General features: G+C 36.5%; 13 protein-coding genes across 13 annotated transcripts; 7 read left to right on the top strand and 6 right to left on the bottom strand.

Annotated features, from left to right (window-relative positions):
* Nucleotides 1-110: 110 nt before the first annotated feature.
* On the top strand, nucleotides 111-509 carry EIN_059090 (hypothetical protein; the record flags this gene model as incomplete). Its single annotated transcript, XM_004260167.1, has 1 exon — nucleotides 111-509. The coding sequence occupies one exon, from the start codon at nucleotides 111-113 to the stop codon at nucleotides 507-509; it is 399 nt and encodes a 132-aa protein (XP_004260215.1).
* Nucleotides 510-2,717: 2,208 nt separating this feature from the next.
* On the top strand, nucleotides 2,718-3,914 carry EIN_059080 (hypothetical protein; the record flags this gene model as incomplete). Its single annotated transcript, XM_004260166.1, has 1 exon — nucleotides 2,718-3,914. The coding sequence occupies one exon, from the start codon at nucleotides 2,718-2,720 to the stop codon at nucleotides 3,912-3,914; it is 1,197 nt and encodes a 398-aa protein (XP_004260214.1).
* Nucleotides 3,915-4,052: 138 nt separating this feature from the next.
* EIN_059070 (mitogen-activated protein kinase, putative) lies at nucleotides 4,053-5,105 on the bottom strand (the record flags this gene model as incomplete). Its single annotated transcript, XM_004260165.1, has 1 exon — nucleotides 4,053-5,105. One exon carries the CDS (start codon nucleotides 5,103-5,105, stop codon nucleotides 4,053-4,055), a length of 1,053 nt encoding a protein of 350 aa, XP_004260213.1.
* Nucleotides 5,106-7,271: 2,166 nt separating this feature from the next.
* EIN_059060 (F-box and WD domain protein, putative) lies at nucleotides 7,272-9,773 on the top strand (the record flags this gene model as incomplete). Its single annotated transcript, XM_004260164.1, has 1 exon — nucleotides 7,272-9,773. One exon carries the CDS (start codon nucleotides 7,272-7,274, stop codon nucleotides 9,771-9,773), a length of 2,502 nt encoding a protein of 833 aa, XP_004260212.1.
* A 197-nt stretch (nucleotides 9,774-9,970) lies between these two features.
* On the bottom strand, nucleotides 9,971-11,575 carry EIN_059050 (DEAD box ATP-dependent RNA helicase, putative; the record flags this gene model as incomplete). Its single annotated transcript, XM_004260163.1, has 1 exon — nucleotides 9,971-11,575. The coding sequence occupies one exon, from the start codon at nucleotides 11,573-11,575 to the stop codon at nucleotides 9,971-9,973; it is 1,605 nt and encodes a 534-aa protein (XP_004260211.1).
* A 113-nt stretch (nucleotides 11,576-11,688) lies between these two features.
* Nucleotides 11,689-12,237, top strand: EIN_059040 (hypothetical protein; the record flags this gene model as incomplete). The annotated part of the gene is made up of 1 exon (XM_004260162.1): nucleotides 11,689-12,237. The coding sequence occupies one exon, from the start codon at nucleotides 11,689-11,691 to the stop codon at nucleotides 12,235-12,237; it is 549 nt and encodes a 182-aa protein (XP_004260210.1).
* Nucleotides 12,238-12,405: 168 nt separating this feature from the next.
* Nucleotides 12,406-13,157, bottom strand: EIN_059030 (proteasome subunit beta type-2-A, putative; the record flags this gene model as incomplete). The annotated part of the gene is made up of 2 exons (XM_004260161.1): nucleotides 12,406-12,788; nucleotides 12,881-13,157. 2 exons carry the CDS (start codon nucleotides 13,155-13,157, stop codon nucleotides 12,406-12,408), a joined length of 660 nt encoding a protein of 219 aa, XP_004260209.1.
* Nucleotides 13,158-13,391: 234 nt separating this feature from the next.
* On the top strand, nucleotides 13,392-14,735 carry EIN_059020 (hypothetical protein; the record flags this gene model as incomplete). Its single annotated transcript, XM_004260160.1, has 1 exon — nucleotides 13,392-14,735. One exon carries the CDS (start codon nucleotides 13,392-13,394, stop codon nucleotides 14,733-14,735), a length of 1,344 nt encoding a protein of 447 aa, XP_004260208.1.
* Nucleotides 14,736-14,802: 67 nt separating this feature from the next.
* On the bottom strand, nucleotides 14,803-15,897 carry EIN_059010 (hypothetical protein; the record flags this gene model as incomplete). The annotated part of the gene is made up of 1 exon (XM_004260159.1): nucleotides 14,803-15,897. The coding sequence occupies one exon, from the start codon at nucleotides 15,895-15,897 to the stop codon at nucleotides 14,803-14,805; it is 1,095 nt and encodes a 364-aa protein (XP_004260207.1).
* A 120-nt stretch (nucleotides 15,898-16,017) lies between these two features.
* Nucleotides 16,018-16,992, bottom strand: EIN_059000 (1-acylglycerol-3-phosphate acyltransferase, putative; the record flags this gene model as incomplete). Its single annotated transcript, XM_004260158.1, has 1 exon — nucleotides 16,018-16,992. One exon carries the CDS (start codon nucleotides 16,990-16,992, stop codon nucleotides 16,018-16,020), a length of 975 nt encoding a protein of 324 aa, XP_004260206.1.
* Nucleotides 16,993-17,502: 510 nt separating this feature from the next.
* EIN_058990 (hypothetical protein) lies at nucleotides 17,503-18,977 on the top strand (the record flags this gene model as incomplete). Its single annotated transcript, XM_004260157.1, has 2 exons — nucleotides 17,503-18,101; nucleotides 18,287-18,977. 2 exons carry the CDS (start codon nucleotides 17,503-17,505, stop codon nucleotides 18,975-18,977), a joined length of 1,290 nt encoding a protein of 429 aa, XP_004260205.1.
* A 50-nt stretch (nucleotides 18,978-19,027) lies between these two features.
* Nucleotides 19,028-20,872, top strand: EIN_058980 (hypothetical protein; the record flags this gene model as incomplete). The annotated part of the gene is made up of 1 exon (XM_004260156.1): nucleotides 19,028-20,872. One exon carries the CDS (start codon nucleotides 19,028-19,030, stop codon nucleotides 20,870-20,872), a length of 1,845 nt encoding a protein of 614 aa, XP_004260204.1.
* A 137-nt stretch (nucleotides 20,873-21,009) lies between these two features.
* EIN_058970 (DnaJ C terminal region domain containing protein) lies at nucleotides 21,010-21,755 on the bottom strand (the record flags this gene model as incomplete). The annotated part of the gene is made up of 2 exons (XM_004260155.1): nucleotides 21,010-21,582; nucleotides 21,624-21,755. Coding segments are annotated over 2 exons (705 nt in total), but the record flags the coding sequence as incomplete, so codon positions are not given.
* Nucleotides 21,756-21,757: the final 2 nt, after the last annotated feature.

Here is a 21,757-nt window from a genome sequence, read left to right as displayed (position 1 = left end):
TTGAGTGTCGTTACAACTTCTGGCTGACATCAGTGCAATGTAGTAAACTTCCTGTGTTTGAGAAGCACTTGTACAATGTCGTCGATATCGAGAACAACACTATTGACAAGATGGACGTCGATGTGTTGGCGTTGTCGCTGCAGAATGTACATGTTGGAACTGAATTTACTCTTCCTACTACAGTGACGGCACTCACACTTGTCAAAGTCTCGAATTTGACACAGATTGCGATACCGGAAGCTACTCAACGACTCATGTTGAAAGGGGTTGAGATGAGCAAGTTGGTAGTGCCACACAATGTCGGATTTTTATCACTTAAAAATTTGAAGTTGACTGCTCTTGAAATACCCGAGAAATGCACTGAATTGAGGATTGGAGGAATGCCATTACAATCAGTGAGTTACCCGAGCGGGATTACTCGACTTAAAGCGAAGAAAAAAATACTCAAGTTGTTTAATGCGGAACACTTGCCATTGGTGCCGAAGGAAATATTCGAGGAAAGGAATTGAGCAACTTCAATTTGAAAATGGAAATCAATTCAACGTAAAATAGTGAGGAGGAAGTGGGGCGGTGGGTTTTCGCGTCGGCCGGGAAGAAGTCTTGTTCTGTGAGTTGTCTGCGAGAGGTTGCAACTGGTCAGTTTTGATCTGCTGCGGAACACTCGGCTTGAAGTAAATTGCATAACAGGGCTGACGAGAAATCACCGGCTTGCGGTTTTGGTGTTTTTTCTTCTCACCACTTTGGTTGTTGGACTCCATCCGCTCAACTGAGTTTTTTATTTTTCTGGTTCGTTTTTTAATTTTCTTTTTATTTGGTTTGGCAATACCATTTTATTCAATTGTTAGCCCTTTTATGCCAATGAATTATAAAACATAGTTTTTTTAACTATATATATAGTTACTTTCTATTCATTTGCCGTTGACACTTTTTAAATTTGGTAAAAATTAATAAATAAATAAAAAAAAATTATTTTATCACACATTTTTAGTATAGTTAATGTATAATTTAAATATAGTTTAACTTATCTAAAACTATATTTTTAATAAATGATATTAATAACAAAAAAATAATAATTATAAAAAAGTATTAATACAGTGGATAAGATAGTATGACCAAACATAGTACTTAATGATAATAAGACCATCAAACATATGCTATCTTAAAGTTATTAATGAAAGCAATGTTGTTCACTTTTTTCATTGTTTTGAGTCAATTTCATTGCTAATTCTTAAACTCCACAATAAAATGACCAGTCTGTAGTCCAAGTCTTCATTATTGTGATTGAATTTTGTTATATGTTGTTTTCACTTTATAGATATCATCAAAATCAAATGTTTATCCACAAAGATTGAAACTATTATTTTCTTTATTTGTATTAATAAAATTTTAATAACTAAATATTATAATTAAATTTTTAATTGATTAATTATTAATTATTGGGGTTTTTATTATTTTTACATTATTTGTCAAACCTAAAAATAGAAGTTAAAATTTATTAAGAAAAATGTTTATTTTACTAATATACATTATACAAAAAAACAATAATTAAAGTTACAATTAGGGCAAAATAACAGAAAAGATTTCGTTTTTGAATTAAGTTGAACCATTCATTTTTTGACATTTTATAATTTGTTAAAAACACGAAAATATAATAAAAATTAATGAAAATAATAAATAAATAAGTAATTTTTCTAATGTTATCCACAAAAATCATGATAATAATTAGAACAATTACAAATTATTAGAAAAATATTCCCGTTTTTGTGGTTAGAAATATTACTAACAACCCCAAATAATTCCCTAAGGTTTATCATTTTGTTTTTTTACTAAATTTAGAATTAAAATTATGAATAAACTATATTTTGTTTTAATAGTTAATTATCACAAAAAAAGAATACACATCAGGGAATAACAATAAGTGTAAAACTTAATAAACTATATCTTATGTTAAAAGTTATTTATAATATTGGCAATTAATTTGTTTATATTTCTTGTCATTCCCAAATCTGCGGACGTTTGATTATGATTTGGGAACAACAAAGTGGACTCCCGATTGTTTCCACACAATTATTACAATGAACACCAAATATAAGTAAAAATCAAACAAAATATTTTGTTGTTATATTGTTATAAATATATAAATGGGATTCATTTTTTTTCTTGTGGTATAATAAAAATAGTTTTATTATTTTGATTAAATATAATATTTAGTATCAAATAAATTTGTTTGAAATACATATCGAATTTGGTCATGTTAATATCAACTTGCCGACAAATTATTATTCGTCAGAGCTAAAAAGACAAAAGACTTCATAATCTTATCTTTATCACGTGAAAAACAGGAACCTCTTCTTTTCGCTTTTTTTGTCGTTTTTTGTATGTCATTTCGGTGTATTTTTGTCCGTAAAATCAAGAGTTAGTTTTTCACAAAATATTTCGAATATATTTACTTTTACATAACTATTGTATCATTATATACAAATTTTCATATGTTTAAAAAAAACAACAGTGATTAAAAATAAAGTTAATAAACGATTGATTGAAAAAAAAATAACATGCTATCGGCATAGTCATTATTATGGTACCCGTTTTTGGGTCGTCTATTTTTCTCCATTTCCACATTTTTTGGTGTGAATTGTCAAACTTTTTTGTTCTTCAAAGAAAGGAACTTTCTATAATCCAATCTTCTCATCTTTCAATTCACTGTTATAGAACACATGTCCGTCACAACACAACTCCCACCAAAACCAGGGCACACAGCTCCTATTCCTCACAACACACCATTTACTCGTCCAAATAAAGCAGCTCCAATACCACAAAAGAAAAAGCCACAACGACACCCAACACTCCCAGAGTTAAAAACAGAAGACGTGTTTGACAATGCAGTGACTGTAGTCATCGAAGAAAGACTCTCAAAAACTACACACACATCACAACAAAACTCATTACAGAACTCCGCTCAAAATTCCTTTTCAACACAAGCTTCACAAAGTACTTCACAACGTGACAGTATAACAACATCGGAGAGAAATTCACAGAGTCGACAAGGTGGTTCTCCACGTGCAACAAATATTTTAATGAGTCAATCGAGCAGAGGATCAATGGAACGACATAACTCGTATTCCCCAAATATGATTGCTCACACTAAAGACGATATGATCCCCCCACCTCAACGCGCTGCTCCAAAACCCGTTAAAAGACATTTACCTAACCAACATTCCCCTCAATCATTCTCTCCACAAATGCACAAACACGACACGTTCAATACAAACGACACGTCACCACTAAAATCACCACTTGCTACAGAATCGGGAATTCAGTTGGCTAGTTTACCTCCTATTGGCTTTGCAAAGGTCAATATCAAAGAAGCTTCACCGTCGTCACCATCAACGAATTCCCCATCGACTGATAATAGCCATAACACAAGTTTTTCTAAAAATCCAATGGGACGTATTTCCCTTGCTACACTTCCACCTTCATCAACTATTCAACTCGCTAGTTTACCACCACAATCAAATATATCACATCAAACAAATATAGTCGGTGGAGCAGAAGCTACCACTCCAAGGACAATTGTGATGACGAGAACATCGCAAGCACAAAAAGAACAAAAACAAGAGGAGATCAATTACGTCAGAACTATCACAAAATTCAACACACAATTATCAAAGAAAATTGATAAAAAAAGTTTTGCAGTACCGTCACTGAAGTCGTCAGAAGACAGCACCTGCGAAGACAAAGTCGAAGAGTGGGATCTCCCAACAACTTCTCTGAATGTGGACGATGTCTGGAATTCACTCCACTTCGAAGAGGTCGAATCGCTTGTTTTCGACACTATCATATGCGTTAAGGGTCGTTCTGAGAATTTGAGCTCGACGGCGTGCCTTGGCGACTCAGTCCTCCCCTCTTTTTGAACATCTTTCTCATTCCATTTAACTCGGCTTTTTATTTCTAGTTCAGTTGAATACCTCAAAATTGTCTGTCTGTAATTTTATTCTTGAACTTAAGGAATAGTAATTATACTATAAAAAAACTAAAGAACGGTTCAAAAATCATTTATCAGCCTCTGGGTATTTCCTCGTGATTTCGATATAAAGGGAGCCTCTATAGTTGTTGATCGAGTACTTATGATTATCAGTGATTGGGATAGTAATCTTTCCAGGAGCACTTGGTTCGTCGGAAGGGTCATGGAATTCTTCCACGAAAGGAGACTCAAGAGCGGCTTCAGCAGTGATTCTTTTGTCAGGATTGAAGGTCAGGAGTTTTTTCATTAAGTCGAGACAGTCGTCGGAAGCCTTTGGACAGATTTCTTGGAGATTTTTTGGGTCACGAGGAGGTAAACTAGCGAAGAGATTCATAGAAAGTGGGGAGTCGATGACTTGCAAATCTTCGACGGTAGGCTGGCCAGTGAATTCGATAATTTTGTCGAGTTGATTAAGAGTGGAAGTACCAGGGAAGAGTGGTTTGCAATTAACGATTTCGCCAAGGATACAGCCGACACTCCATAAATCGATACCGAAGGAATAACGTTGAGAACCTAATAAGATCTCAGGAGCACGATACCAACGAGTTTCGACGTAATCGGTTTGTAATGATTCTTTATCTAAAGAACGAGCTAAACCGAAGTCAGCGACTTTTAAAAGACAGTCGGAGTTTAAAAGAAGATTTGATGGTTTGATGTCGCGATGGACTATACCAGCACTGTGAAGATATTTTAAAGCTTTTAAGAGTTGATAGACGATGTAACGGACTTGAACATCTTCTAAGATATTGGCACGGATGACAGCATGAAGATCAGTCTCCATATACTCAAACATTAAGTAGATGTCTTTGTTGTTGTCTGCTTTCATCACATAATCCAAGCGAATGATGTTTTCGTGATCCATTCGTTGCAAATACATGATCTCACGGAACGTCCGTTGTGCGTCCGTCGCATTTTGAAATGCGTCAAATATCTTCTTGAGAGCTACGACCTCTTGGGTTTTACGGTCAACGGCTTTCCAGACTACACCATACGCCCCTTTCCCTATTTTTTGGATAATGTCGTATTTGGTCAAGATCTTCGGCTCAATATCATCGTCATGGGATGAATCTGCGTAGGACATGAACTATTATTTAAGTTACTGTTTATTTTTACTGCCTCTAATTCGGTAGTCGAATTGAAAGGCTATGGTTCCCGTCCAATAGGATTTTTTTGTGGTTATGATTTTCTTAATTCTTTTGGCATTTGTTGTTATTCGGTGTACTATTTCTTTGTTATTAAGTTGGTTACTAAAAGAATTGTATTCTGTTTAATACTTTGTTAACTCCCGGTCCGAAAAAGCGTGAAATGTCAATACAAAAAATATTTCTGGTTGGTAATCCATGTCTAATTATTTATCTAGTTTTGGTATAATACATCGTTATAAATTGGTGTATTATACTTATCATTAAATAAATTAGAGAAAAATTCAAAAAAAAACTGTTCAAACTTGGAATTGAAAGATGAGGGGAAAACTGTTTATTAAAATAAATTATAATTTATTTCAATAAAATATAATGATAGATTTTATTATATAAAAATAACAACTATTATACAAAACATTAACCAATTAAATAATATCAAATGGTTTGTATCTTATAATATTACTACAAAAAATTACGTTTTACAATAAATAAATTATTGGTTTTGATAAAATAATAAAATAGTTATTAATAAGTTATTAATAATGAATTACAAATGGAAAGTGACAGAGAACAGCTCATCAATATCCAAGCAATTTGCTTATCAATCAAACAAGTCGTATCTGAGCTTGAACAACAACTCGAAGATATCAAGAAATAAATGAGAGATTGTGATATGAGCTCTTGTAAAGCAAATATAGAATATTTGAATAATCAACTCCATACAATAAAAGAAAAACAAGAAGATATTTTTGTTTTTCTTAAACAACTTAAATAACATTTTAATAACATTTTAATAACATTTTTAAAAACAAATTTTGAAAAGAAAAAAAATCCAAAAATAACAAAAAAACAACGAAAATGCAATCAAAAAAATTACAAAGCATTCAATAAGTGATTACATTTATTTTGAATTGAAATACTATTATTTCATGTTATAGAACGGGTTTTGAATTTTTGGCAAATAATAAATCTAAAGATTGTTTTAAATTATTTTTTATAGTTCCTTTTTATATTGTTTTTGTTAGAAAATATTAGTAAATTAATTAATAATAATCTATAAACTCGAAAAGCAAGACCATTTCTTAATTTATAATACTAAGATGAACTATAAAAAAAGAAGAAAAGACGTTTTTTTCTGGTAAAAAAAACTCAAATCATGAGCATAAAAAAAACGTTATGTAAAAATATACAAGAAATGGTTTACATTCCGTCTTTTTTGATTATTAAAACGGGAGATTGTAAAGACTATTTTAATCAAAAAGTTTTTGGATCATTAAGAGAATTGGTGTGTTATAAAAAACGCAAAATAACGGGAATTTATTTCCAAAAAACTAACATTCACCCAAATCACCTGAATTATTGGCCTCAAAATCATTTTAATTTTTTTTAACTTTAAAAACCATGTTTTTATTTTTAAGTTCTTGTTTTGAGCCACAAAAATACAATTTCAAATCACTTTTTGCATTGAAAAGGCTTTTTAACTATATTTTTTAATAAAATGAATTACAAGGAATTGTAATACCCAACTCAAGGCATCATAAAACCAAATTCATTCAAAGCGTTAAAAACAACGGGAAAAATCTTTTAATAATTCATAAAAATACATTTTAATTTATTATTTTTCTAATTATCAAAAACTTGACATAAACTATACACAATAATATGAAAACCATTAAATTAACTATTTCATTAAGTTCAGTTCCCTTAGAACAGAAAATGCCCAGCCGAAAGTTTTGAATTGATGAAAATAATTCCGCACAAAAAGCAAGAAAGTAACCAATCAGTGGGTAGTTGTTAATTCTAAAGAAATGGGGGAAAATACTTGAGAAACTGACAAAACCCAAAGGATTGTTTCGCATGAACAACGTCGAAATATACAAACTTATTACCAAAATCACAGAATATGCAAACTTTTCATTCAACAACCCTTTTTGGACCAAATCGTGGACCTCACACATTGACTTTGACAATCAACATATCCTTCTCGACAACACGTACGGTCAAGTCGATAACCAGTTTGTTCTCTTTAGTTCTTTCTATTATAATTTTACTATTAACTTTATCTTATACTTTCTAGTACTTTCAAACGATAGTAACCTAATAGGATGTATGTGAATAAGTGCTGTGCCGTTGTTAATACCGACATGGAGAGACTGGACCGGATCTTCATCACAAATGAATTTCATCGATATAACCCATTTATATATAAATACCAAATGGTCGAAACCAATCCAGACTTTACTGTGTTTGAGGACGAGATGAACCTCTTTGGCTTTAACAAGACGGCGATATGCTATAAACAGATCTTTAAAGAGATGAACGGCAATCACTACCACTTATTCCTCAATGTCATCCACCCGATGTCGCGTGTGCTGCCTTTCAGAGACTCCCACATGCTCTACACGTGTTACGTCTTCCAACAAATCAGCTCGTCGCAGGTCAAAATCTCGTATATGACACAGACGCAACCCGTTCCTTGGTACCATTCATCGAATCCACAAATTGCATTATATAGACAACAACTCGCGTTGAATCGCTATTTCTCTGTATTACTCGATTGTCCTACAACGAAAGAAATCCCAAGTTATATCTCCGTGGAAAGAACGGGGTTTGATAAGGTGTTGCCGGGATACAACTTATCTGGGAAATATGTCTACTCCGACGAGAACATCAAAATAGTCGAACACGAGAGGTTCAAAGACGAAATCAATTTTTTGGTGCAAGGGAAGTATGAAGCGCGATCGACACAAAACTTAAATAAGGACGAGATAGTCAGAATTCTCTTCCAAGAGCGGTGCAAAGTGATTGAGAACAATTCGGGGTCTTTTGTGTTACACAAAGGGTACTCCAAAGATTACCAAGTCACTCAAGACCACATCAAAATGTCGATCTTTCAATATTCCAGTGAGTGTGTTTTAGTGAATATTCACAGCATCCACAGCGCACAATGCGGATTAGCACATACCCACAAGAATCAACAATATAAGATATTCCACTTCAATACCGGCTTCATCTTCTTTTCTAAGGACGAACATAACATGTGGAATTTACAATTCTACTTCGACATGATCCAAAAGGATTCAAACGAACTCAATTACACCATCTTCTTGACATTCCTCGATAATATGAGACACGCATTTGCTACATCGCCAGACTTCAGAGAAGACTTGTCACCAGTTCTAAAGTTCAGTCTCGAGACTAAACCCGTCGAGAAGTGCGGGTTCTTCCCCCGCCTCAAAAGTAAGTGCCTTCAACTGATCTGTTCATATCTCTCGAAAAAGGATATTCTAAGCCTTCAGATGACTAATAAACACATTTGCTTGTTGGTGAGATATGCAGAGAAAAGAGACGCGCCGGAGTTGTTTATCGACAAGGACAAATCAAGTTCTTCAGAAACGTATTCAGGACTTAAGGACAAGTTAATATCTTGCGACTCGAACTCGACGTCCGGTCCAAAACAATCCGACAGCGGAAATAAAGACCAACTTTCTCTTTCTATCGACCAAGAGTGTTTAAATCAGACCCAAATGATGTTCCAAAAGGAGACTTTGAACGAAAACTTTGAAAGAACGGAAAAGGTCGAAAGGAGTGACAAATTACCAAAGGCACAGGGCTACGCACGTATAGAGAAACCCGACAACTTTGATAGTTTGAGTAGCTTGAGTTGCTTTTCTAAAAGCGACAAGTCCGAAAAGAAAACCTCGATGGAGTTTGAGACCCCGACCGATCACAACGAAAATTCAGAGCAAAACCCTATTATGCTCGAAGGGCATTTTAATGTCGTTCGAAGTGTTGCGATTCACCCAAAAGAAGACGTCTTTGTCTCGGGAAGTTCAGACCGCAAAATCAGGTTGTGGGAGTTTAATAATCCACGAGAGAACTCACGAGTCTTTGTTGGTCCTAATAGTTCAATCACTGATGTCAATTTCATTGGGGAACACATCTGCACGGCTTATAAATGCGGGACAATTAAATACATCCACCCAAACGACCCGCCACAGTCATTTATCTTTGACGCTGTGATTGGAAAAATTGAAGGGTTTTACCCAGTAGGGTTCACGGACTTTGTTGCTTGGAACGAGTGTGTAGAAATCATTTCGTATCACGACGTGAAACAAACCGTCTTGTTTAAGTACGCAGAACACCAAAGAAAAGTGACCATCGTCCGCCCATTGACAAATTACGTCTTTTTGTCGGGATCGTCCGATCGAACAGTTCATATTTGGGACACTCGACAACACTGCCCAACGGTCCACAGATTGAAGCCACACAAATCGGGTGTTATTCAAATGGAAGTCGTCGACTCGGAAAAGTTCTGTACGGTTGGTAACGAGAAGATCGTCAACTTGTGGGATATACGGAACTTGAAAAGCCCTGTCTTTGATATTAACAACAAGACTGAAATGTTGAGGATTGGGGAAAATAGAATCTTTTGTGGTGGTGAAGACAACAATGTGAGAATATATAACCTTAATGCCGATCTTGTAATTGAATTGCAAAATCAGCACAAAGAAAGTGGATTGAGTTCGATGGCATGCGCGAGAGGGCATATTGTGACTGGAATGAAAAATGGGTCAGTCTTCGTGTTCAACAACGTAATGTACTGAACATGCTTGTACTTTTGTACTTTTATCTATTTTTTTGTTGAATTAAGTTGCTCGATTCGAGATGTAAAATACTCTAATATAGTTCTTATTAATAATAATACTATGAAATATTATAGATTTATTAATTATATATGACTATATATTGTTTCAATACTTTAGAGTATAACGTATTTCTTAATTGAAATCGTAACAATCAATCACTTTCCAGTTAATTTGGCGATCACACCCCTCCTGTCGTCCTTTCTTGGCTTTGTTGCATTTCTTCTCTTTCTTATTGGGTTTCGCTCATTTTTCCATTTTGGTACATTCTTTGTTTTGTAAAATTCATATTCACTCTTGTCTTTCACAATTCTGCCAAGTCTTTCTCTGACGTTCTTTGGAAGAAGATAGTCGGGGATGTCTCTCAAGTGGTTCTGGGCAGCAGCAAGTTGTGTTGTGTGCGACACACCACTTCCAACCGAATTTTTGAGTGTTTCCAAATTCATCTTTTCCTCCTTGAAATCTCTGATACGAGCAAGTTTGCAAGTATTTTTGGTAATTGTGTTTTGTGCATCATAAACTCTTGTCTTAAAAGAGTTGAGAATGACGGGATCCACAACATAAGTCTTCAGCGTGTGTTTTGTTTTGATCTCACTAAATTGCTCCAACTCGCTTTTGTCAACAAATGTGATTGCGGTACCTTTCTTTATTCCTCTTGCCGTTCGACCGATACGATGAGTGTACGAAACGTCGCTCACAGGGCAGTCAAAGTTCATAACTGTTGCAACGTCAACAAAATCGATCCCACGTGCAACAGAAAAGTTCTCTTTACCTTCTTCAGCATCAAGATCTTTTGCTTTCTCCTCGATGACTTTCTCAATAGTCACTTCATCGGTCGCAATCAAAATCTTGAACTGTTTGTTGTTGAATTGGTTGATGATATCAGTTCGGATATCTCGAGGAAAATCGGAGTTCAGAACAACGGACGGAATTGAAAATCTGTCCAAGAATATTTTGACGAAAAATGCTTGTTGAATGGAATTTACAAAGATTAGAACTTTCCCTCTGATCATGTTAAGTCTCAAAATGATATACAAATTGAGTATTTTGTCTTTTTGCTCACAGAAAATTGAATACTCTGTGATGTTCCCTTTCTCTCCTTCGTCTTCCAATCTTATTTTAACTGCGTTTCTGATGGTGAGCTTTTTGATCGTTTCAACATCGTCGTTGATGGTCGCACTCAAAAGCCACTTTTTGCACGTCTCTGGTAACGTCTTAGAAATTTGTGTGATGTCTTTCTCATAGCCATACGCAATCATCAAATCAACCTCGTCGTACACAACCATATCTAATGTTGACAAGTTGGTACCTGTTCTTTTCAGGTAAGTCAGCAATGAAGACGGTGTTGCTGTCACAATATCGGGAAGTCCTCTGGTTTTCCCCTTTTGTGATATCATAGAAGTATCTGACGCAACATTAATAATGGAAATACCATAAAACCCTTTCAGCAATTGATCAACGACGTTTTTCACTTGGACGCAAAGTTCTCTTGAGGGATTCAAAATAAGCGCTCTGACGTAGTTCCCTTCGCTCTTTGTCGTGAGTAAGTTTTGTAAAATTGGGATCACATAAGCCAGCGTCTTTCCTGTTCCTGTTCGGGCTTCGGTGATGATGTCTTTTCCTTCCAACGCGATTGGGATAAATTGTGATTGGATTAGGGTTGGGTTTTTATACCCTAAACGGTTGATCTGGTGGGAAAGGAAGTCGTCGAGACCGAAGTTGGCAAAGGTTTTTGACTTGTCGAGTAGATTGTCATTTTCCATGAAGGGTTAATTACTTTTATTGTTCTTCCAAATTAAATCATTTCAATGATTTTTGGAATTGACGAAATAGTAAAAATACTATATATATAGCATTATTTTAATTTCACTAATAAATGGAATTTCCACAGCTCGAGAAAAATAACGTCTTGTTGGATTGTGTATATCGTCTCCTCAAAAAGGACGCAAATAATGTAAGAGATGATCAGAAGGTCGTTCAGCTCAGTGCTGACTTGATTAATATCGTTGGCTTTGCCACCGTGCAATCACCTCAAATCAAACGCGACATTACGACACTTTTAAACATTTTTGACGTCGATATCCAAACAACCTTCTTTAAAAACAACGTAAACGAGTTGTCTCTTACGAGTGTTGATTGTCCAACAATCGCAATACTGTCTTCTTGTCACCAGAAGTGTTTAGAATTTCTGCTTTATTTTATTGAGCTCCAAGAAAATAGCAAGAGATATGTCTACAACTTCGCGCTGCGTTTTGTACCTTTTCTCGTCACTGTTTTGTATTCTTACACCCTCGCAGAAAAGGAAACAGCCCGGAGTGAGATATCAGTACTCTTTAATGATTATCTCTTTGAGGGTGTATCTTACAATTTGTGCAACTTCTTGCGGTCGACTGAAGAGGCTCTATTGCTCCGTGAGTCAGTTTGAATTCCTTAAGTGTTCCCTCGTTTTGCCAATACGCAATCTATTTCAAAACTGAGTGAATAGAACTCAATCACCGCGTGTCATTATGATTCAAAAACTATTTAAATGTTGTTTTATTTTGTCAACTCAAAAAATCTTATTCAAAATGTTAGAACAGCAACACCAAAAGAGTTAATTTTGAGGGGGGAAAGGCTTTGGACCCTTTATAGTGACTGTCTTATCTTTAAAGCACGCCTCCACACAGTACTCGCTTGACGAGACAAGTACCCTTCTTTTGATTTCATCAATGCATTTCTCAAGCAGTTGCAGAGCTTCTTGATATTCCATATCTTGATGCCAGTGTTTGTCGAGCAACGCCAGAACAAAATGGCTTCCAACGCCATGTGCGGCATAGTTTTCTTGAACCAAAGCTCCCAACTGATCAACTAAATACAATTCGGGTGCTTCGTCTACGCCTCCTATTAACACTGAACATTGGTATTTCCCTTTTCTTAAATTCTCGGACATCTCCTGTCTGACCCAGTGCGCCACCGAACTCGTGGTGCTTTTTAATCCTTTTTTGTCATTCAAAATGTTTTTCATTTTCTCATCACAAATTTGTAATTTTGTTATTAAAATGTTATTCGAAGATAGCGACACAACAAACCATTGCGATAGTAATTGAGAGCGATATTACGCTGAACAAAGTCAGCAAGGGCTTGTCTGTCGTTCGCCTCGCCTACAATCGCCATCAAGCGGTTGCCTTGGAGGGGATATATTTTGTTTAAATCGTTTTTAACAATAATGCTCCCACGCCCACTGCTTCCGTCAGTTGCAAACAACACAAAGTCCTTCCCAACAATCCCTACACTGCTGTCCATCTCTTTTTTCTTTTTGAAGTTCTTCTTTTGTGTTGAAGTTTTCATGTATCTTCTCCTGGACATTTCTTATACTTTTAATTTATTTTTATCATTCATTTGAAATTTGTTTTTCGTCAATTTGGTTGAACTTTTTTCTCTTTGTTTTTGTCCCAAGGTTATTATGGTTTATTACTAGTTAAAATTAGTTAGTAAAAAAGTGAATAACTTTTTACATAACAATCTGTTGAATGCCCGGTATGGCATGACGGTAACAAGTATAACATTTTTTAGTGGAAAAAAGAAAAATGTTATTCAAAAATGGAGAACAATACAAACTTGAAAGTTACTATGAAAGTGTTGACATTAATTCTTTTGTCTGTTTTTGCTTACTCAGAGTTGACTGGCCTTTCCGAGTGTGGGAGTGGGAGGTCGACATATTTTGAGTATAACGACAATGGAGCTTGTGGGTATGGTCCAATTGTGCGTGGAGGTTCTTTTGGTTCCATAGGATATGCTGCTTTGAATGAAGAGATGTATAACAATGCTGCGCAGTGTGGTGTGTGTTATGAAATAGTAGGGCCAAAGGGTGTGTTGTATGTGCGAATAGTCGATGAATGTCCAGCAAATGAAGCCAACCCTGGGTGTCATGGACAGTATGTTGCGTTTGATATTGGAGAAGAAGGTTTTAGTACTATAGGGGACAAAGCTGTTGGTGGTGCGAATATCACATATCGCATGGTAGCCTGTGAGATCTCTACAAATCTGATAATTATGACACCAAGTGGCATTTCCCCGACTTTTTATGCATTTGTAGTGAAGGATCATACCATTGGAGTCTCTCAAGCTGAGATTTCGAGTGATAACAAAACTTTTTTTAATTGTCAAAGACAAGCTTGGAACACATGGAATTACACACCACAAACGCCATTGGTTGCTCCTCTTTATATTAAAGTGACTTCTATAGCCGGTGATGTCGTTTATGCCAAAATCAGTGATATCGCAGAGAACAAAGAATATCTCGCAGACGCAAATTTTAAAGTGCCGACGGATCTTGTGTTTGATACAAAGACCTTAATCCATTCACAAAAGACTGAATCGACGGATATGAAGTGCTGCTCGGTACCTGATGAGTATTCTATTCTCTACGATGATGGTCTTCTTGGGACGTGGTATGAAAATAGTTACTCAATTAATAGTATTAATATGGTTTATAATACTAATTGCTATCAAGGGAAATGCATAGAAGCAAATATTCAACAGTACGGGGCCCTCCAAATTGTGGGAAGCTATTCCGTCCCTAAGGATCAATTCTCTTCTCTCCAATTTTATGTCAAATCTTCTTCATGTGAGAAGTGTTTACTCGTTTCATGTGGGGGTACAAAGAATTCGGCAGTCTCAATTATGCAGAGTAATGTGTGGCAACAAGTTCAGATCCCGTTCACTGCAATGGGATGTTCTGATATAAAAAATTTTGCGTTCCAAAACAACAATCTCGATACCATATTCTATTTTGATTCTATTTCTTTACTACAAAATCCGAATGCTCCTTCTCTGGAAAGATGTTTTACTCTTCAACCTCAAGACCCTAGTCAATCTGATGGCAATCAGAATCCAATCTCATCATTACTCATTCTCTCAATCTTCTCTCTCTTCTTATTATAATTAATTCATTTAAACTGCTTTGGTTCTGAACTTCAATAACATAAATATATCCAATTCCACCAACAAGTTACATTTGTATCGCAAACACTCTCAGTGGCTCAAAAGTATCGGGGTATATATGTGAGCAGAATAATTTCGCGGTTGCTCGTTGGAAGTATTCTTCCATTTCTTGACTCAATGAACTCTTCTTCTCTCCACTCTTATTCTGGATATATACCACATTAGCTACTTGGAAGAACATGTCCTCGTCTTTCTTTCCCATTTTAAAGATCGACGTCCCGTCGTGAATCGATTGTTTCAGTAACGCAAAGAACAATTCTCTCTCTGAAAATGGTTGATACGAGAACATAAAGATTTTCGAGTCATTAATCCATGTCCCGTCCACAACGGCTTCACTCATCGAAACACCAAAGACGTGTTTGTTCGTATCAAACACTCCAAACACAAGTCCTTTCTTCTTATTACACTTCTCGACAAACTTCTCCATGTTCCATCCATCTCTCTTTGTATCATAGACTAACAACTCTTCACGGATCTTCCCATCAACTAAATTATCAATTTCTTTCCCAATCTCCTTTCGGACATCGATCATGGACGGTTTGTGACGCTCGCGCTGCTCCGCTCGGTCTTGGCGTTGCTCTCCATTTCGGTCGCGAGACTCACTTCGCGGTCTATCATTATTCAAATCAAAGCGCGGTTCCCGGTAATCCGGGGAATTGCGATGGACACTGCGACGGTCGTCGTCATCGCGCAACGGGCGAAGCGGCTTTTTATCGGAAGGTTCGCGACGGTCGTCGCGGCGGTCATCGCGAACGTCTCTGTATCTATCCTTAGCAACTCGGACTTGCTTTTCCATTTGAAATAAGAGCTGTTGTTGGGTGTCTTCAATTAAGCCAATTTCATTCTGTTCCGATTTGGCAAGGTCATCGACTTTCAATTGGAAGTCGTGAAGGCTCTTAAGAATCGTTCTCTTGTTTTGAAGCATAAGTTCTGTCTTCGGATAGAGTGTGGTGAGGATTTCAAGAGGGTCGTCTTTCTTTATTTTGACGATGGTATCGTCAAGAGACAATTTAATGATCTTGTTCAAGTCGTCAAAGATGGCCTCAATTTGCTGAGCACTTTTATACTCCACGTTAGAGAGTTTTGCAAGCAATTCTTCCATGACTTGTGTTTTGAGTTCATTTTTTTCTTTTCGAGTTTTCATGCATTCTGAAACTATTCATGAACAGAACTTTTCAATAACATTTAGTGAAGAATATCAAAAAAAAGTAAAACATTGAATTTATGGCTTTGTGAAGCATTCGGGAGTCATATACCCAGTAAAGTCCGCCCATGTAAAACCCAGAGGAATTGTTCGTTCCTTTCCTGGAAAATGTTTGTGCTCGTTAAAATAATCAACAAGACCATCCTTTCTGATCCATAAATCATTCAACCACTTTTTAAGCCCTTCGTCATCTTCGGGAACATCTTTCATGTCGATACGATGGACATCCATGTGAATGTTCATCCCACCGCCAGGGAAGAAGCACAACGCCGCCGTGGGCTTGCTTGGGTATCCCAACGTCAGATCGTAAAAATAGGGAATCACCTTTCGTAATTGCTGGAGAGCAACAATAACACCAGTTGGTCGTGGGTGCAACAAATTTTTGAACTGTGGCAGTCCGTTCTCTTTGCAATACTTATTAGACTCAATGAGTTTGTCTGGCTTCACTCGTGTTCCCTCTGGGAAGATTGTAAGCCAGAACGGGTAGTACTTATTTCTGAGTCTTTTAAAGGTTTCCAAAATATAGGGTTTGTCCTCCTCGAAATTCCTTTTCAAGTAAATTGTATCCATCAAATAAAATCCAAACCCAACTATCGGGATCTTTCTAATTTCATCCTTCATGAAAAATCTCAACGCGCCAATTCTCCCACAACGCGGCGCCGTGAGTACAATCGGAAGAAAGTCATAGAAATGACTGTGATTTAAAACAAACAGTCCGTTCTCATTGGGAACGACCTCATCACCAGTCTCCACCACTCTATTACCCATCAAATAATAGAACATAATTGGAAAATACATCATGTACACCTCCGTAACTCGTTGGAATGTCCACTGATACGCCGATCGCGAGATAACGTACAGGGGAAACCCTACAACAACCTCCGTTATCATGAGAAGGATACACTGAATGAACACAGACATCACGTAGCCGTACCCACAATAAACCTTCAGCCAAAACATAGTTTTGTTGAAGAGCTTCGTAAGCGCTTCCATCTTTTTGATTTTACTGATTGCACCAAATTTTGTTTTTTGTATAGTTTTGAAGTGATGAATTTCTTCAAATTTTCCTCCCTTATGAGATGCTTAATTCCAATATTTTCGGGAAATCGAGAGATGAAATAACATTTTGAATAACATTTTATTGTGTAACAAAACGAAATAAATTGAAATGAGTAAACGAGATTGAAAAAATGAAGAAGGAGAGCATATATAAGCCGAAAAAATTGAAGAAATACAATGAGTGAAAGCAAGTTGGTCTACCTTTTTCAAAAGCGTAGGGTGACAAATTCAATAAAACCGACTCTTCTGAACACACAAAAAAGAGGATCACTCATTGATGTTGTAGACAGCGTTGAATACGAGTGCTTTATCAGCAGTATTTTGACAACAATACAAAATCTCAAAGTCAAAACAAATAATCAAAAGAAGTTTTAATTTGAAATTTTCATTGAATAAATGCCCAAGATCTTTCAAACACAAAGATCTTATAATTAACACAAGTTGATGTCAGCGTTGGATTTAATTTCACACCAGCCAAAGGACGAAAATGTGAGGACTCTTCTTATCTTCAACCCTGATATTCCAACAAAAGAAGGAGAAGATGAGAAGAAGATGTTATACTGTAATAGCAACCAAACGCATTACTCAGACATAGCCAATTTGGGGCTTTTTCAAACACTAATTGGCTTCTTCTCACAATTCTCAAAGCCATTAACCACAGTTAATATGAAAAAGACAAAGACGTTTTTGTATTCCCCCGAACCTTCTTTTTGGGTGAGTTACACGATTTCCGCAAACGTTCCAGCAATCGATGAGACGGGTGTTGAATTTCTCAAATTTCTATGCGACACGTTCATCTTCCTCAACGGGTCTTTTACAACACAACACAATACTTTAACCCCCGATCTCTTTGCTTTACGACTCAAAAAGTTCTTTGACAATGTCCTTCCTGAGAACCCTAAAGATGTATTAACTTCTCCAGGTAAATTTGCGGGCGTTCAATACAATTCTATTGGGAAATTACCAATGACGCGACTTATTAATGTCATGGAAGATATTAAAGCAAGGTTCCCGTGTATTACCGACTTTACACTCTTCGATAAGTTTGTTTTATAAATAACTATAATATAAATAATAATTTATTATTATTTATACAGTCATATTAATATTATGACTGCTATAACAAATAATACTATAATTAGACAGTTCTAGTTATATGACTCTGATTCTGACTAGAACTATAATTGTTACTATAATTAATAGTATGGAATCCTCAAGTAATCAATAGCATGAGCTTCTTAAGTACAACCCTTTCATACGAACTTCAAAGTACTTTGTACAACGTGTTCACAGTCATCCGAGAAGGTTCGATGGATATTGGGAAACGATTTAGTTCGTTACGAACGGCGAATGACGAGCGACGAATTGTCTTTGGGGTACCCGACGAGCGCTCGAAGAGTAAAAGTTATTTAAGTGCGACGCAAGATATTTTGAATAGTTCTGTGTATATTAAAGATGAAGAGAAGAAGTGGATAGTGTATGAGCACAAGAGATTCTTCTTTCATTTCTTCTTGTCTCCGGAGAACACGGAAGTCCTCAAGTTTTTAACGTTTTTAAATAGCGAAATGCCGGACGTGGTAGAACGCATTTGGTCGGACGACTTTGTGAAAGAGAAGAAGAGTGTGATGCCGAACACCAATTTGTTCTACTTCAATGTGACAACATATGTGAAACATGGAGCTTTGTCATTCTTTGATAGAAACGATATCATGAAAATGGTATCGTTTGTCGATTTAACAAAGAACGGAGTCAGCGAATTCTATATCAAAGGAGAAAACGGGAAGTGGGTTGTCTACTTGAATATCGGAGGGAAGGTTGTGAAGATGGTCAGACAACTGAACAACAATTCGAACATCTCCAATGCATACGGAGACGTTAAAAGTTATATCAACCAGACGTTTAAGAACATTCTGTACTAAATCATTTGAAATTTTGAGATCTTTTTAGTTCGATTTTGAGTTTTTTCAAAATGTTGAAAAACATTTTTTTTTTTTCGTCATCGGGAAATACAAACAAGACCACTAAAGTTGAGATGAAAACACACAACATTAAAGCTACTGTTCAAGTCACTGTGACGCGAGTGGAAAATAAAATAGAAAGTGGGGGGTCTGTGAAAGTGATTTGGGAACGTGGAGATAATAATGGATCAACGAAAGTGATTAGTTTGAATTCTGAGATTCAAGAAACGTTTTCGTTTTTGTCGACGTTCCAACACACAAAAAACGGATTGAAAGAAAAAGTCATGAAAATCACACTTTCGGCGAGAAATACGAATGTGGGATCAACTACTATTAATCTCTCAGACTTTTTCGAACAGGCAGGCGACTCACAAAAAATCATTGAAACCACAAAGGCAGTATCACAAAATAATACTAAAAGTAACTATTTGATTCATCTCAAAATTGCTTTTGTCTCTTCGTCATCTGCTCAATCTCTACAATCTCCACCACTGGCAGAACAAACTATCAGAAAGGACGGGAAAAAGGAGTTGAAAACTACAAAAAGTTCCTCAGTCATCACTAACAGAAAGGCAATCGAGGTCAAGCACAGGAGAGGAGCTAATACTTCCCTTGACACGTCCGATTTACCACAATTGGTTCAACCACCGCAATTGAATAAACTATCGATGTCGACGGTGTCACCATCAACTGCTGCACCCGTGTCATCTCCGCAACCTTTCAACGAAAGTGCGTTGACAAGAAAACAAATGTCAATGATGAGAATGAGAAGGTCGACGGCAGACTGCTCACAAATTAAGTCTAATCTGGAAACATCAAAAAGAAAAAGCATAAAGCAGAGCGGCGATGTGCTGAAACCCGAAGAAGAACAACTGATCGCCGACATGAAGAAATACACTTCGTTTTTAGAAATGGAGGAAAAAGCAAAAACGTCAGAAAACACAATTTTGGCGCAAATGGTTTACTCATCCCTACCACTTGATGTCTTCACAATGTCAAATGGACTGCCTCCGATTGTTTCAAATGAGCTGTACGGATTTGTTGTTGCAGACATTGTTCCAATTAAGTCGTGTTTTTATTTATACTCGACACTCAGCAGACTCATTGTGTTATACGATTCACTCGCGAAGAAACAACGCAACGACTTTCTCTTCTTGTTTGTCAATGAGCTGCAGAGGTCATTGATGGCATGCCACGGAAGATTGATGGAACTTATTCGCGCAAGAATGGTGAAAGCAGTTGAGGAGTGTTTCAGGCTCAATTGTAATGAACGTCCGATCATAAAAGAACTGATGTCAATACTCATGATGGCAAGAGATTGTAGACTATCAACACCATTCAAATCAATATTGTTGAACGACTCTTTTGTGTTGTTCAACAGCTGTATGGGGGAGGAAGTTGTGAACGGCCATTGCACAATGATAACTGGTGTGCAAATCCAGGTTTTAGTTGGGATGGTTGGTGAATTGGAGGTGAAGTGGAAAAATGACCTACCAGAGAAAGACAATTTGGTTGTTCTTAAAGAAATAGGAAGAGTGTTGATGCTCTCCCAGAAAATTTTGTTGTCAACTGAAGCTCGTCTCGACGTCTGTCCTCATTTAACGGACGATTTGTTGATCAACATTCTTAAAGATGTTTTGAAAAAGCAAAACGACCAAGAGGTTTCGCAAACAATCAGTTTGATTGAAAGAAACAAAGGACAGATAAGAGTTGAATTTTACGAATTTGGACTTCCAGAACTCAGAGAAAATCGGTTGAGGGATGTAGTGAAAGAAGCTGTGGGATATCCGTGGAACGTTTATGATCTTACGGGAACGCCTCTGGAAGGGAAACCATATTTGAAGAAATTGGTTTGAATTATAGTTACGTGATTTTCATTGTGTAAACGCGTAAGTTACTCGTCAATAATCAAATTTACACCAAAAAGTATTTTTATTAAATCGACCAGTAACAGAAAGCACGTTGACGGCATCACAAAATAACAAATAATCAATCAATAGAAAATACTGTCCCCATCCAAATCAAAGAAGTCGTAGTGTTTCTTCTTTTGTTTGCGCTTTTCGTTCTTTTTCTGTTCTGGGAATCCTTTGTTCGTCGAACGAGTCATTAATAATGGTGTTTGATTTCCCGTTCGCGTTACCATTCCTTCAGTAAATGGCAACACCTTTTTAAGCTCTTCTAAGTTTTTCTGAATTTCCTCTATCTTTGGGAAGATTACCGTGAATTTGATGAACAGATCTCCCCGTGTTGACGATAATGGTTGAATGAATCCCTCCCCCTTTACCTCAAGTGTTGTCTCTGGTTGGATCACATCATTATAACCGAGAAGTAACTCTCTTCCGTCTAGTTGTTTCACCACAAAAGATAAACCAGTGAGTGCCTGTCCAAGTCCAATTGTCTTTTCCATATACAAATCGTTTCCGCTTCTTCTGAAAACGGGATGTCTCTGCTCCACAAATTTGAATTTGATGTCCCCCGCCTCTTGTCCGGGGTATTGATTTCCCTGTCCTTTTAACACTTGATACCCACCGTTGTGTTCTCCGACTTGCAGTTTCACAACAAAGTTCTTATCGATGTTTTGAACCAATTTGCCGTCACAGAACATACACTTCTCTCGTTCGGGAAGATACTTTCCTTTTCCTTTACACTTGCTACACGTTTTGTTGCATTGATAATACGACCCCGGTCTTGTTCGTCCCGACGTATAGATGTATCCTTTTCCATTACATGACAAGCAATTT

Source organism: Entamoeba invadens (genome assembly GCF_000330505.1).
Source record: "Entamoeba invadens IP1 unplaced genomic scaffold scaff_1105074726711, whole genome shotgun sequence".
Classification (NCBI taxonomy): Eukaryota; Evosea; order Mastigamoebida; family Endamoebidae; genus Entamoeba; species Entamoeba invadens.
The sequence above is the reverse complement of the archived record's forward strand: the minus strand, read 5'-3'. Positions and strand labels throughout refer to the sequence as shown.